Source organism: Pogona vitticeps, chromosome 4 (assembly GCF_051106095.1).
Source record: "Pogona vitticeps strain Pit_001003342236 chromosome 4, PviZW2.1, whole genome shotgun sequence".
Classification (NCBI taxonomy): Eukaryota; Metazoa; Chordata; class Lepidosauria; order Squamata; family Agamidae; genus Pogona; species Pogona vitticeps.
Genome location: NC_135786.1, coordinates 93,441,977 through 93,456,734, shown reverse-complemented (window position 1 = coordinate 93,456,734; position 14,758 = coordinate 93,441,977). Strand labels below are relative to the sequence as shown.

At 42.8% G+C, this 14,758-nt stretch overlaps 1 protein-coding gene across 2 annotated transcripts in view; it reads right to left on the bottom strand.

Annotated features, from left to right (window-relative positions):
- The window catches only part of DPYD (dihydropyrimidine dehydrogenase), a 623,728-nt gene extending 612,928 nt beyond the window's left edge, over positions 1-10,800 (bottom strand). Inside the window, exon 1 of one of the 2 annotated variants that reach the window (XM_020801233.3) lies at positions 10,566-10,800. In XM_020801233.3, the coding sequence (XP_020656892.3) occupies positions 10,566-10,604 (39 nt within the window). In that variant the 5' untranslated portion in view covers positions 10,605-10,800. The remainder of the gene's footprint in view (positions 1-10,565) is intronic. The other variant, XM_072997958.2, reaches the window with a different exon arrangement.
- Positions 10,801-14,758: the final 3,958 nt, after the last annotated feature.

The window sequence follows — 14,758 nt, the reverse complement described above, 5'->3', positions numbered from 1 at the left end:
TGTAAGCAACAGGAAATTAATATAATAAAATATAAATCAGATCAACTAAATCCTAGAACATTTACTACATTATATGTCAATTTAGTTGCACCCTGAGTTTTTACTTCTTTGGAATATTTCCATTATAAAGGGATTATCTGGAGCTAACACTCAAACTAGATCTCTTATTGAGGAAGCCTTCTCATGATACTTATCCAAAATTCCCATTGGTCCCATTACTAGCTGATAGGAAAGGTGGTCAAACACACCTGAGAGTACCAAATTGAGAAAGGCTGTACTAGGAAGAGCAATACAATTCCATCAGGAATCTGGGGCTTCTCAAAGCACGCTTTTGAAAATACTCACTACAAGCAGGCCCTATGCCGTTAGCCAAGAAAGATTGCTATACAATGAATGAGAAGTATCCCACAGGGTCACCCTGGATCAAGGACTTAATGAAAATGTGTCACCATGGAGGACAGCAAACTATCTATGACAGGAGAAAAATTGCCAAAAAGTTGAAGCAATCTGGAGAATCTTTTTCCAAACTACCTTGGGAATGACACATTATCCATATGTCTGGTTTGAACTAGTGACAGAGACATAAATAATGGTTTTTAAATCCAAGATACAGCAACAGATACAAACGGACAGTGTAACCAACTCATATTTTAGCATCGAATGAATGAAGTCATGAACCAACTGATATGCATATTAATTGCATTAGGCAGAAGTCAAGTCATATAAAAATACATCTTGCTGCTTCTAAAACCTGGTAACAGATTTGTGATCTTTAACAAAAATAGATTGAAGGATTGTGCTCAATGGAGCTACGCATTATTGTAGTTAGTACGTCAAAGTACAACAAAGATAGTTTATTTAAATCATTCACAACTTGCCATTCATGTTGAGAGGTCAAAAGTTGCATGATCTGTGCAAACACAGCAGCCCAGGAAAAGCATAAGCATTCACTAGAACATGTAAACAGATGGGAAGGGAGAACCCTGGGAGGAAGAATATGCATCAGGGAACTATTTTCAAGATAAATTATAGCTTTCTTACCATTTTACATCAATTTAAAAAGAAAAATCTCAAAGTCAAGAATGGCAATCCATTACTTTAAGATATCTATTAAAAAAAATAAAACTGCTTGTACTTCTGTATGTCTTCTTTTAACTTGTCAAAGCAGGCATTTTCATTTGTGGTATTTTAATTGATTTGTTTCCTTACAAATAGAAGCGAAAGAATTTCAGTAAAATGAAACTCATCAAAGAGACAGAGAACCACACATCCAAAAACATGAGGCTGCTGGCCTTGTTAATCTGGTTTAGAAATCAATAGTTGGAAGTTCGGAATTTGGTTGCCAAAGTCAAGACTTGTCAATGTGGTGACAAAGAGATTTTGTGATTCAAACTTTTATAAAGTTTACAGCAGCATCCGTGTTTCTCCTCTATTAATTTATACTCAGTTAATGTAAGAATATTTTTTTACATAAAAGCTTTCATTGTTACCATACAGAGGGTTTTTTTAAGTGCATTTGTATTTACAGGAATTTCTCACCCATGGTGGACAGCATTCATAAATAACACCAGATAAAAACTCTACCATATTTGATGAATCTGGTAGTGAATAAGAGCACACCAAAGACACCAAGTTTATCAAGGTAAACATATCAAACCTCAGGGAAACCTGGATACTAGATCTATTATTCCACCATTTGTCAATGGCTTGACCAAATGTTCATTTCAGTAGGCCTGGTATCTTGATGACTTCATTCAACCTATTGCTAAAGTCTCCAATTATTCCCCTGGCTTTTTCCACACCTTCTAGCCCTTAAGTAAATGCAACGTAGCTAGAATCAGCTTTACAAACACACACTACAATCGTTCTTCATTAAAAAAAAACCAATATGTACAGAGGATGTGTAATAACACTCGATTACACTGCAAATTTGTCATTTATTACTCCACCTCCACCATTTATTACTCCACCTCCACCAGGGGACGTGGTGGCGCTGCGGGCTAAACCGCAGAAGCCTGTGCTGCAGGGTCAGAAGACCAAGCAGTCGTAAGATCGAATCCACGCAATGGAGTGAGCTCCTGTTGCTTTTTCCCAGCTCCCGCCAACCTAGCGGTTCGAAAGCATGCAAATGCGGGTAGATTAATAGGGACCACCTCGGTGGGAAGGTAACAGCGTTCCGTGTCTAAGTCGCACTGGCCATGTGACCACGGAAGATTGTCTTCGGACAAAACGCTGGCTCTATGGCTTGGAAACGGGGGTGAGCACCGCCCCCTAGAGTCGAACACGACTGGACAAAAAATTGTCAAGGGGAACCTTTACCTTTACCTTTACTCCACCTCTGCCCCTCTTCAGCATATTGGCTATGGCAACAACTGGAATGCTTTGCAGGCATCTGTACTTTCTCACTTCAGGCACTGTCTCTTGCAACACGCTTATGATAATGCAAGGTTTCTGAGTTGGTAGATCATTTTAAATTCACTGGGTAATTTAAAAAATTATAATGTTTAAAATGCTCATAAACTTACTAGAGGCAATCATATTTGTTGCATATAAAATCAGACTTAGGAAGACTATGAACCCCCTTGCGTCCTTTGCTGCTAGCTTTTGTTTGGGGGAACACACAGTTTTAAATCAAGTTTTAAATAGTTTTAAATCAAGTGCATATTTTTAACCAAGCACTTTCCATCTCAGTGAGGACTATCCCCCCAAAATACTTAAAAGTGAACCAACAAATCCCTTCTTCGAGCAATATGTGTGTTTTTAATATGCTTTCATTCGATGGCTAGAAATAATGGAAGGCAGAAGCAGGACAATTTCTCACAGATCAATTGGGCAGAACAGCGGCTGCACATCTTACGCCATACAGAAGGATCTAGGGTCAGAGACCATAATGGCTAATTGCATGCTTCTAGGACCAGGCAGTAGGTTTAATGAGAGACAAGTTAAGCATTGCTAAATCTTAAAATCAATGAGATTTAAAACATACATGCAGCCTTTCTCCGGATTTTGCTAAGTGCAAAGAGTCTTTTACAGAATCAGTTTTCCAACGGTGTGCTGTTGGTTTTGCATTTTCTTTTGGTTCCTACCTTGCTTTGTTTATTTCTTCAGAACAGCTTAAAGTCTACCATCAAAACTAAACTATGTGTCACACTGAACTTTCATTTTAGGACTTGCTCTGACAAGTTAAAGCCCTGAAAAATGTAGAACCCGTCATGAGACAGCCCAATGGAACAGCACTAGTTAACTGTGAAGCACCTTTTGCAAGTCCTAAGACCATATATCTACTGTTCAAGGTTTCAAGGGCATTAATAAGCCTTCCTTCCACCTGAATGTGGATATCACATATTCCTGCCAGTAATAATCTATACCTTAGACCTACTATTTAAACCACATACTTTAAAGCTATACATAATTAAAATTATTGTTAAAACCTCGACTTTGTTTATGACTAAAAGAAGACCTTCCTATCCTGAAATGTGACTAGCAACTTTCACAGTTTTATACTGATTTTTGAAAAGTGACTGGAAAGGCAAAAAGCGAAGTCTTTCTACATCATTGCAATTGTACTGGATTGTACATTTACAACTGAGTTTTTTTAAAGCCATGATTAATACTATGTGCGCATGGTATGCGTGCACATGCGAGCATGTGTTTTTAAGTGATACAGTGAAAGCTGTATGCCAAAAGTGGAGAAAATGGTAGAAGATGGCTAAGATGAAAAGATCACAGCACTCTAATCATATCACCAGCTGTGAGCCTAATGAACTAAATTTAAGACAGCCATTATCTCCAGAGGGCAAGAAAAATAGCCATTGCTCATCTCCATGTGCTAATTAATTTGGATGTATGTTTATTTACAGCTGCCCACTGCCTACCATTGAAACTGTCCTTGAAGACTGTACAGAAGGCACAGAAGAAGAAGGGGGGAGTGTAATATCACACCGTTTCATAAAGCTGACTCAGTAGAAGTATTTTATACCCAGAGTCTGCACTTATTGCAGCTTTGAAGAATTGATCTCCAAAATTCTGTGGTTTGAATACCATATAGAAGAGTTCTTCTACAGCTGGAAGAGACAGGAATGTAGCATCAGAGCTGATCCAGTGGACTTGATGGGGGAAAAGAGAATCGGAAACACCAGATTCCCTGGCCCTTCCCTTCAACAGGAAGTCTCTTTAAAACAAAAAAAATTCTAAAATGAAGGAAGCTTTTCTGATGACTGCTTGTATATCTACCTCTACCTTTGTATCTCTTAATAATGCACAGCTAGAAGACCAATTTCTCTCTCCTTTTTTTGTAGTCATCGTTCAAGAAACTATGGTAACGTGCTCTGGATAGAGGTCTTGGAATAGCGTCTAGTGTGGCTGAGAAGGCCAATTTGAGAGTGACAATCCCTTCCACACTGAAAACAAATTGTGATCTTGTCTGCTTTCCCTGACCTCCCTTACTGTGGATTTATTCAAAGAAGAAGGCGGTAAACCAAAATCTTCTAATAAAACAGGTTTATTGTTTAATGTATCTTCAACATTGTTTATGTTCTAGGCATCTGCTTCTGACTTTAACAGAAGATCATAAGTCTTAACTTTCTTAAAACCAGGTAACTCTCCATGAAACGAGAGAGGGGAAGAACTTGTAACCTCTTGGGCCGACTTTGGCTTGGTGCCCAGCATTTGGGGTGTATAGTCCATAAGTCTTACTTCCAAGGATGGTAAATCCAACTCCCTTGCGATTCCCATACCTTCATGCCTGGGTTCTGCCTCCACTGTGGTCTCAAGGGACTGGGTCCACGGGATCTCCCAGGGGGTCTCAATACATTTTTTTCTTCTGCTCCTTTCTTTGTTTCCTCTCTTTTGAGCCAAGACTTATATTCTTTCCTTTGTTTCCTCTCTTCTATTTCTCCCCAAAAGGGAGGTTTTCTCAGCACTCCTTCTTAGCATACTCCTGGGATACTCGGAATTCTACCCATTCCCCAGTCCAGGGACCTCCCTGGATTATTTCTACTAACTCCTCTTTTTGTGTTGTCTTCTCTTCTCTGTCATGAGCTCAGCCGAAGATCCGGAACCTGAAGAGTTAACTACAGCTGAGGCAAATGCTGAGCGATTAGAAGCACAGACAGTTGAATGGCCACCAGATTCTCCTCTCCCAGTAGCCAGGCTAAGGGCTAGAATTCGGCAACGACTTATGATGCAAAGGTCAGAGGATTGCCTGAATGCTGCCCGCAGAAACATCTGGTCAGCTAGTCCTGAGTATTGGCAGGATGAAAAGCAGTTCAATGACTGTTTTGCTATAGAATCAGCTCCCAGACAGCTGGGAAGCTTGTGGAAGCAACAAGTCAAATCTCTGGCTCGCATCCACGCACCTGACTACCTTGAACCCTGTTCTCTGGACCATTGGCTTTGGACTCTAACCCTGGACTATGTTGTGTGTTTTGGCTTTGGACCCTGACCTCAGATTACGGTTTGTGATTTGGCTCTGCGTTCTCTGAACTTCTGACATCGGAATTTGCGTTGAAACCCCTGGGAACATGACATTCTCTCCCTCAACACGCTTCCTCCTCTTCTCTATCTTACTGTCCTCCTTCCTCTCACCCCTTTCTCCCTCCTTTTCTTTTCCCACCCAATTAGTGCCCTCTGTTGTCTCTGTTTTTATCTCCAATTGTTTTAACCCCTCTTCAATGATCTTTGTCTCTTCTTCTCCCTCTCTTGTATCAGAGAAGGACAGTACACCCTGCAGAGTCCCCTTGAGGGGACTCCTAGTCTCACACAAATACAATCCGTCCCCTGTCCAGCTCCCTAATTTTGCTGGTTTCGGGACTGCCTCTTTGCCTCGGCCTGCTGAACAAGTGTCTCTTCAAATTGGGAGAGGCCTGCCTCCAGGCTGAATGCTCAGATGTCAAGGTTTCCCATCTGTTGAGGTCCATTCCTAGGGCCTTCAGAGCCCGCTTGCGGATGTCCTTGTATTGCAGCTGTGGTCTCCCTCTGGGGCACTTTCTCTGCAGTAATTCTCCATATAGGAGATCTTTTGGAATTCAACTGTCAGCCATTCTCACAACATGCCTGAGCCAGCATAGATGTCGCTGTTTCAGTAATGTATACATGCTAAAAATTCTAGCTCTATTTGAAACTTTGTCCTGCCAGGTGATTTCTCTCTTATGTCCCATCAAAAACAGTGACAGGGAACACTTTGCTTTATTTTATTTCATTTCACTTTGTTCATGTCTTGATCCTCCTCTTTCTCCCTGTAAACCACAGACTCTATGGGTGGTTTACAGCAAGAATGAGTAACAATACCCAAGCAATAAAAATACAAAGAATGGATAAAATGTATAAAAATGAGCATCTTCTTGAACATTTTAACAGTAATGCAAATAAAAAAATTCCTGAGAATGAACCACAGTGAAAACATACAAAGTTACTAATGTGTGGCACTTCATGAGGAGGAAGGTAGTAACTCTTCTTCAATTTAGCAGAGGTAAAATACTTCTGCCCACCTCCTACAAATTATGTGATTTGGCCTCCCCAGGAAAGACAAAATCCAAACCAGAATATTAAGAAGCACCTTAGAGATCAACAGTATTCGTGTGTACATGTCTGTCTGTCTGTCTGTCTGTCTGTCTGTCTGTCTGTCTGTCTATCTCCATACAGGTGCATAGACAAATAGATGTTATGCTCAAAACACATAGTGTTTTTAATGTGTTTGTGCTTATTTTAAGTTCTTTGTATTCGGCGGCTGACTGCATAACTCAGTCAAGAAGGTATCTGGCTGCAGAGCCAGAGGCTGGTTTTAACTCCTCACTGTGCCTCATGGGAGAAGAGCCAGCCTGTGTAGCCTTGAGCAAGCTGCACAATCCCAGGACACCCCAAAAAGAAGGAAATGATAAACTACTTCTGAGTACTCTATGTCTAGAAAACCCTGGAAGGGGTTAACCTAAGTCCCAAGAGACTTGACAGCATGCATTCAATTATTAGTTTAAAACAGACATTTGGCTGCATGCATCTAGAATCAGATCACTATATTAGAGATGAATCTTTGCCTACATTGCTTTATCCCAGGACTGGATAAAGCAATGGTGGTTTAGGATTCCATTTCCCATCAATACCATTCAGCCTAGTCACTGGCAAAAGATGATATAATCTTAAGATTAGAACTGCAGAGCTGGAAGGGACCCTATGAATTATCAAGTCAAAAAGCCACAGTGAGGAATTGCACTCCCAACCTTTGTGGAAACAACTGAACTATGTACCAGGAGATGTAATTTAGTAATATCTGGAGGGTTGAATGTTTTCTACTCTAGTTGCTTATGTTGGACTACTTAAGAAGAAGTAAAATGGATAAATCTGAATAAATTGTCATAATCTAGATAAGTATATTTTCCCAAATTCTTAATCATCTTAAAAACAGAGAATAAAAGAAATATATTCCATATTTACAACCTCAAGCACAGTTTGGTATTAAAGGTAATGGCTGGATTACACCTGACCTATGTCAGCATGTCACACCTATCTTCAGCCTCACTCATTTCAACAGGTCTGTGCTCTCCCAAGGTTTTCTCAAGATGCACCTCATGACTCCGAAGTTACCCAACCCTTAATAAACCACACAAAGCAATACTGGTATCATGTGTGTAAAAATAAGGAAAAAAGCTGAAGGTGATGCACACAAGTGCAAATGCGGCTGTTCGAGACATGACTGAAGACAAACCAACATCAAGGATGAAGAAAGCATTCCTGGAATTCATGTCACAAATACATTTCATCCTTTATATCAGTGGCCCCCAACCTTGGGCCTCCAGATGTTTTTGGATTTCAACTCCCAGAAATCCTGGCCAGCAGAGGTGGTGGTAAAGGCTTCTGGGAGTGGTAGTCCAAGAACATCTGGAGGCCCAAGGTTGGGGACCATGGCTTTATATTATGGAAGGCTAACTTGGGCCCGACAAATATCACTGGATTCCCATCCACATTGCCAATGGAGATAGATGGACAGAATTTGTTTGTTTGTTTAATAGGCCAGCTTTCTCTCAGTAAGAAACAATATTGTATCCCAGCAATAACTGGAGGGCTACATATTCTCCATCCTGTTTTACATATGTACCACACTGGCTGCAGTTGCATCACTGTGTGTTATGTTCAGCATGTAAAGGCTGGAGGACGGTATTGTCTCCCTAAACATGCAGCAGATGAATATTAGGCCACTGCTAATCATGGCTCTCCAACACAAGTGCCCAAATACTTAAAAAATCATGTCCACCTGGGTGATGCAGGTATGTAAAAAAAAAAGTTGTGTATTTTGTCATAAATTTGATAGATAAGAATAAAAACGTTGGAACCAGTGTCTGCCGTCTGCATTCACTGGCATGAATGTAACTGCAGCAAGCACATCTGTTGCATAAAACAGACCTTTGTCACTCTGTAAGAAAACAGAGGGGAGAAAGTCTGTTGTGAAACAGTTTAATTTTCACAACACACCAATCACTGCACAGGAACTGAAAACCAGATGGGGAAGGGCTTATCAGGTTGTCATCTCTAGAGATGTTGTGTTGGTTGTGGGCAGGGAGGGAACCTGAATATAAATGATTAATTTACTGCTCCAGGATATCCTGACATGAACCTTTCCTATGACAATCACTTCAAGGAGCATGACTGCAGATATTCCCTCCAATCTTCAGCTGCTGGTCTGTGACTTGTTTTCAAAACAATAAGCTTTTGCTGAGGAATGGCACGTTCTTCCTAGAAAATATAAATATGCCTGTCATGGGAATCCTGTGGTGCTTCAAATGTTGTGTGATTACAACTTTCATTATCCATGCCGAATGGCCATGACAGCTGGAACTTATGGAACTTGGAATCCAATAACTTATGGAAGACCATAACCATATATAAAAGACCATATTCTTAATAAGTGCATTTTAATGTGATTTATTGTGACTATGTCGTAAACCACCTAGAGAGTGCTTGCGCTACAGGGTGGTATACAAGCTGAAATAATAAGCAAATAAATAAATAAATAAATATTCCCAGTATCATCCTTTAATGCAGAGATTAGCAGCATCTGGCTGCTTCTTGTTTGCAAGCTCTATTCTAGATGTCAGTAGCTTGTGGCTTTCTTTGTGACTCCAATCGGGTCCAGCCAACAGAATCATGAATAATATCTGAAGGGCTACAAAGTGCTCACCCCCTTGCAAACAAGACAAGGTTAGGCCACAGGTGGGCAAAGCGTGACCCTCCAGATGTTACTGAAATTCTCAGCATTCCCTATCTTTGGCTGAGAAGTGTAGTCTAACATACAGAGAACTACATTTTGGCCACCTCTGCGCTTGACACTAGAAGACCATTAGGAAAAAGGTGGTATCTAGCACATAGAAAGACTAGCTTGAAAGATCAAGGAAAAGTTATCTGGAAAAAGGTGACACTCTTCTCTGCATGTGGTACTAGCCCATCCTATATTATTTCGAACCAATGACAGAAGGCCAAATTCAGAAAAGGAAATGCTGAGTTGAAATTCCTCTTCTGTACAATTAGGGGCAGGAACATGATGGGTTCAGCGTAGTTGTGATATGGTGTCTTCAACACTGAAGGGTCCTCACCGCCGTCTTTCTCCAAAGCCAGGCCTATCATTAGGCAAAGCAGACGAGACCATAGCCCAGGAGGCAGACCTTGAGAAGCCACCACAGGGCAGCAAACTATCCCTTTAGGCTGAGGAGTAAGCGCCCCTTCCTAAAAGAAGTGGACTTAGCGCCCCCATCACACTTCTCTAGATCAGTGGTTCTTAACCTTTGTTACTCAGATGCTTTTGAACTGCAACTCCCAGAAACCCCAGCCAGCACAGCTGGTGGTGAAGGCTTCTGGGAGTTGCAGTCCAAAAACAGCCGAGTAACCCAAGGTTAAGAACCAGTGCTCTAGATCATTCACATATGTGTCTCTGCGCAATATAGGAATGTTTGTGTGTCTTTCCTATCTGGAAGTCTGGCTGTCCCCGACCATCTCTCTCTCTCTCTCTTTTGCTCTCACCAGATAGTCAAAATAAGATGCTATGGTTATATGAGAAGACGGCACTCGGGAACTTACTGTGCCTCAGATCTGCCTGTGCTGTGCCCTCCTAGTGGCCAAGGGTTCAGAAGACAAGCTGTCCCAGTCAAAAAAACAAAAATTATGCCAAAAGGTCCCTGGTTGTGTAATGGAAATTTCCACTTGTTGTTACAATCGACTCGGGAGGACACTGAAGTATCAAGATATATTTCTTTTCTGTGGTTTTATTGTATTTTTTAACAGTCCAGGATTCAATGCCTGAGGGGAAAACTAAATATTTGAGCAAAGGAAGAGGGGCAGCCCTCCCAGCTCCCGTTCCCAAATCCACAAGGCGACGAGAAAGCGACCCTTGGTATATATCCACCGCGGGAACACCCCCCCCCCAGTCACCAGGCGCTGCCGCCGCCGCAGCAGCAGGTTTTCGGGTCAAAGTTGCGTCTTCCTGGTTTCTAGCCTCAGCCACGCTGGTCCGCCACGCCATGCTGCTCACTACAATACACGTGTCATCTGCTCGGCCCCTTTTCCCCGCAGCCAGTGGGTACCTCAATATCCACAGGATCCCGGCTAAGGAGACGATCCATAGCGCTAGCCGCCTCCGTTCCCGGCGCTTCCCCGCTGGCCTTTCTCCGGCTCCAGGGCACTTGAAGGCGGGCAGGCGGGCGGAAGCAGGAGAGCCGCGCTGACCATCCCGCCCAGCAACGCCTCCCGGTGGGCGGACAGCTGGGCGAGCCGCGCCGGCCTCGTCGCCTCCCTTCGGCTGCTGATTCCCTCGCCCGGGCCTCAGGATAGGGTGGGTTTTTAGGGGGTGGGCTGGGGGGGGGAGAGCGAGAAGAGGAGCGTTTGTGCTTTGGCGAGGGATATCCTTCAACCGCTGCTGAGCCTCACGACTGCGTCACCCCAGATTGAATTCGATGTATGGGTTGTCGGAGGGAAAGCCCCCCCCCCCGGCACCGCTTGCGAATGCCCAAGCGAGGCGAAGCTGCTTGTGGCAAAGGAAAGCCGCCGTTACCACCGAGCATGTGCAGAATCCCTTCCGCTGACCGCGACTTCTTTTGTGTGCCCCAACCAGGACTCCTGAGACGAAGGGTATTCTTGTTGCGGGGGCTTCGTATGATCTGGAATCCGCCTCTTCACAAATTAAAAACAGCCCACTGTCATACAGCGCTATATACAGTCGAAAGTAGGGATCAGTCAGAGTAGAGAGGCCAAGCTACAGCCAATCGGATCATTATCCATTAGGGGAAATGGACAGATAAAATACTGTAACAGATATTCTGCAGAGGGAGCTTTTTCGGAGGGGGGGGAGGGAGAAAGGGGAGGGAAAGTTGGCAAGCTTGCTGATTGCTAAGCAACCACAGCCAGGCTGTGGACATCTGGGAAGAGAACAAGAGACAGGATTGCCCTGGATCTCAGGTGATAGGGCTGTACAGGAGCTCCAGATGGTCTCAAAGTTATCAACGTTGTATTCCTGTCAAGGCTGGTGGCTGCAGGATGAGAGGACACAGCTCTCAGTTGGCGAAGCTTTCCTGGTCACAACAGCCATGGGCAAGAAATGGTCTTCACATGCTGAATTTCTCTTCATCAGATGTGGAGAAACCATGACAGAAAAAAAAAAACCTTGGATGCGGAATTTAAGTAAGATTCTCTTCTTGGATGCACACTTTAACCAGGTGAAGGGGTTTGAATGTATCAGTGAAGCTGAGAACAATGCTCTCAGGAGACCAGACTCTTATTACAAGCCTGAACTCCTAGCAGGGTCATCCATGGCAGAATGGTCACAGCAGAAGCACCAGTCAAAGATGCACCCATCCTCTTCAGTGCAGCTACTGAATAGCACCAGTAGCTGAAGAGGAGGCAACATCAGTTACACTCAAGTTATCTTTTGTAAATACTGTACTGTGCAATGATGTAGCACCGTTAGTACTGTAACATTGGTAAACCCCTACTGCACTTTCCATCTCTTGAAAAACCTGCAATGAGACAGTCCAAAATAAAATAAGAGATAGTGTTGGAAGATGAGATTCCCATGTTGGAAAACACTTAATTAGCCTCCTCCAACACCACAATTCAAAAGCATCAATTCTTCGGCGGTCAGCTTTCTTTATCGTCCAGCTCTCACTTCCATACATCACGACAGGGAAAACCATAGCTTTGACTATGCGGACTTTCGTTGGCAAGGTGATGTCTCTGCTTTTTAGGATGCTGTCACAGTTTGTCATCGCTTTCCTCCCAAGAAGCAAGCATCTTTTAATTTCGTGGCTACTGTCTCCATCTGCAGTGATCATGGAGCCCAAGAAAGTAAAATCTGTCACTGCCTCCATATCTTCCCCTTCTATTTCCCAGGAGGTGATGGGACCAGTGGCCATGATCTTGGTTTTCTTGATATTGAGCTTCAGACCGTTTTTTGCACTCTCCTCTTTCACCCTCATTACAAGGTTCCTTAATTCCTCCTCACTTTCTGCCATCAGAATGGTATCATCTGCATATTGGACGTTGTTGATATTTCTTCCGGCAATCTTGATTCTGGCTTGGGATTCCTCCAGTCCAGCCTTTCGCATGATGTATTCTGCATATAAGTTGAATAAGCAGGGGGACAATATACAGCTTTGTCATACTCCTTTCCCAATTTTGAACCAGTCAGTTGTTCCATATCCAGTTCTAACTGTTGCTTCCTGTCCCACATATAGGTTTCTCAGGAGATAGATAAGGTGGTGAGGCACTCCCATTTCTTTAAGGACTTGTCATAGTTTGTTGTGGTCCACACAGTCAAAGGCTTTTGCATAGTCAATGAAGCAGAAGTAGATATTTTTCTGGAACTCTCTGGCTTTCTCTATAATCCAGCACATGTTAGCAATTTGGTCTCTAGTTCCTCTGGCCCTTCGGAATCCAGCTTGTACTTCTGGGAATACACGGTCCACATACTGTTGAAGCCTACCTCGTAGGATTTTGAACATAACCTTGCTAGCGTGTGAAATGAGTGCAATTGTACGGTAGTTGGAGCATTCTTTGGCACTGCCCTTCTTTGGGATTGGGATGTAGATTGATCTCTTCCAGTCTTCTGGCCACTGTTAAGTTTTCCAAACTTGCTAGCATATTGAATGTAGCACCTTAACAGCGTCATCTTTTAAGATTTTAAATAGATCAACTGGAATGCCATCACCTACACTGGCCTTGTTGTTAGACAAGCTTTCTAAGGCCCACTTGACTTCACTCTCCAGGATGTCTGGCTCAAGGTCTGCAACCACGTTATCTGGGTTGTCTGGGATATCCAAATCTTTCTGGTATAATTCCTCTGTGTATTCTTGCCATCTCTTCTTGATGTCTTCTGCTTCTGTGAGGTCTCTCCCATTTTTGTCCTTTATCATGTTCATCTTTGCACAAAATGTTCCTCTAATATCTCCAGTTTTCCTGAACAGATCTCTTGTTTTTCCTTTTCTATTATTTTTCTCTATTTCTTTACATTGTTCATTTAAGAAGGCCCTCTTGTCTCTCCTTGCTATTTTTAGGAAGTCTGCATTCAATTTTCTGTAACTTTCCCTATCTCCCTTGCATTTTGTTTCCCTTCTCCTCTCTGCTATTTCTAAGGCCTCGTTGGACAGCCACTTTGCTTTCTTGCATTTCCTTTTCTTTGGGATGGTTTCTGTTGCTGCCTCCCAGACAATGTTACGAGCCTCTATCCAAAGTTCTTCAGGCACTCTGTCCACCAAATCTAGTTCCTTAAATCTGTTCTTCACTTCCACTGTGTATTCATAAGGGATGTGGTTTAGATTATACCTGAGTAGCCCAGTGGTTTTTCCTACTCTCTTCAGTTTCAGCTTGAATTTTGCTATGAGAAGCTGATGATCAGAGCCACAATCAGCTCCAGGCCTTGTTTTTGCTGACTTGTTTTTGCTGACTGTATTGAGCTTCTCCATCTTTGGCTGCAGAGAATATAATCAATCTGATTTCAGTATTGCCCATCTGGTGATTTCCATGTGTAGAGTCGCCTCTTGTGTTGTTGGAAAAGAGTGTTTGTGATGACCAGCTTGTTCTCTTGACAAAACTCTATTAGCCTTTGCCCTGCTTTGTTTTGAACTCCAAGGCCAAACTTCCCTGTTGTTCCTTTTATCTCTTGACTTCCTACCTTAGCATTCCAATCCCCTAGAATGAGAATAACACCTTTCTTTGGTGTCAGTTCTAGAAGGTGTTGTAGGTCTTCATAGAATTGGTCAATTTCAGTCTCCTCAGCATTGGTGGTTGGTGCATAAACTTGGATTACTGTGATGTTGAAAGGTCTGCCTTGGATTTGTATTGACATCATTCTATCATTTTTGAGATTATATCCCATTACAGCTTTTCCCACTCTTTTGTTGACTATGAGGGTACTCCATTCCTTCTGTGGGATTCTTGCCCACAATAGTAGATATGATGATCATCTGAATTGAATTCGCCCATTCCCATCCATTTTAGTTCACTGATGCCCAGGTTGTCAATGTTTATTCTTGCCATCTCCTGTTTGACCAAATCCAGCTTACCAAGGTACATAGATCTTACATTCCAGGTTCCTATGCAGTATTTTTCTTTGCAGCATCGGACTTTCCTTTCACTTCCAGGCGCGTCCACAGCTGTGCGTCCGTTCAGCTTTGGCCCAACCACTTCATTAGCTCTGGAGCTACTTGTACTTGTCCTCCGTTCTTCCTCAGTAACATGTTGGACGCCTTCCAACCTGAGGGTCCCATCTTCCATCTTTTAGCCT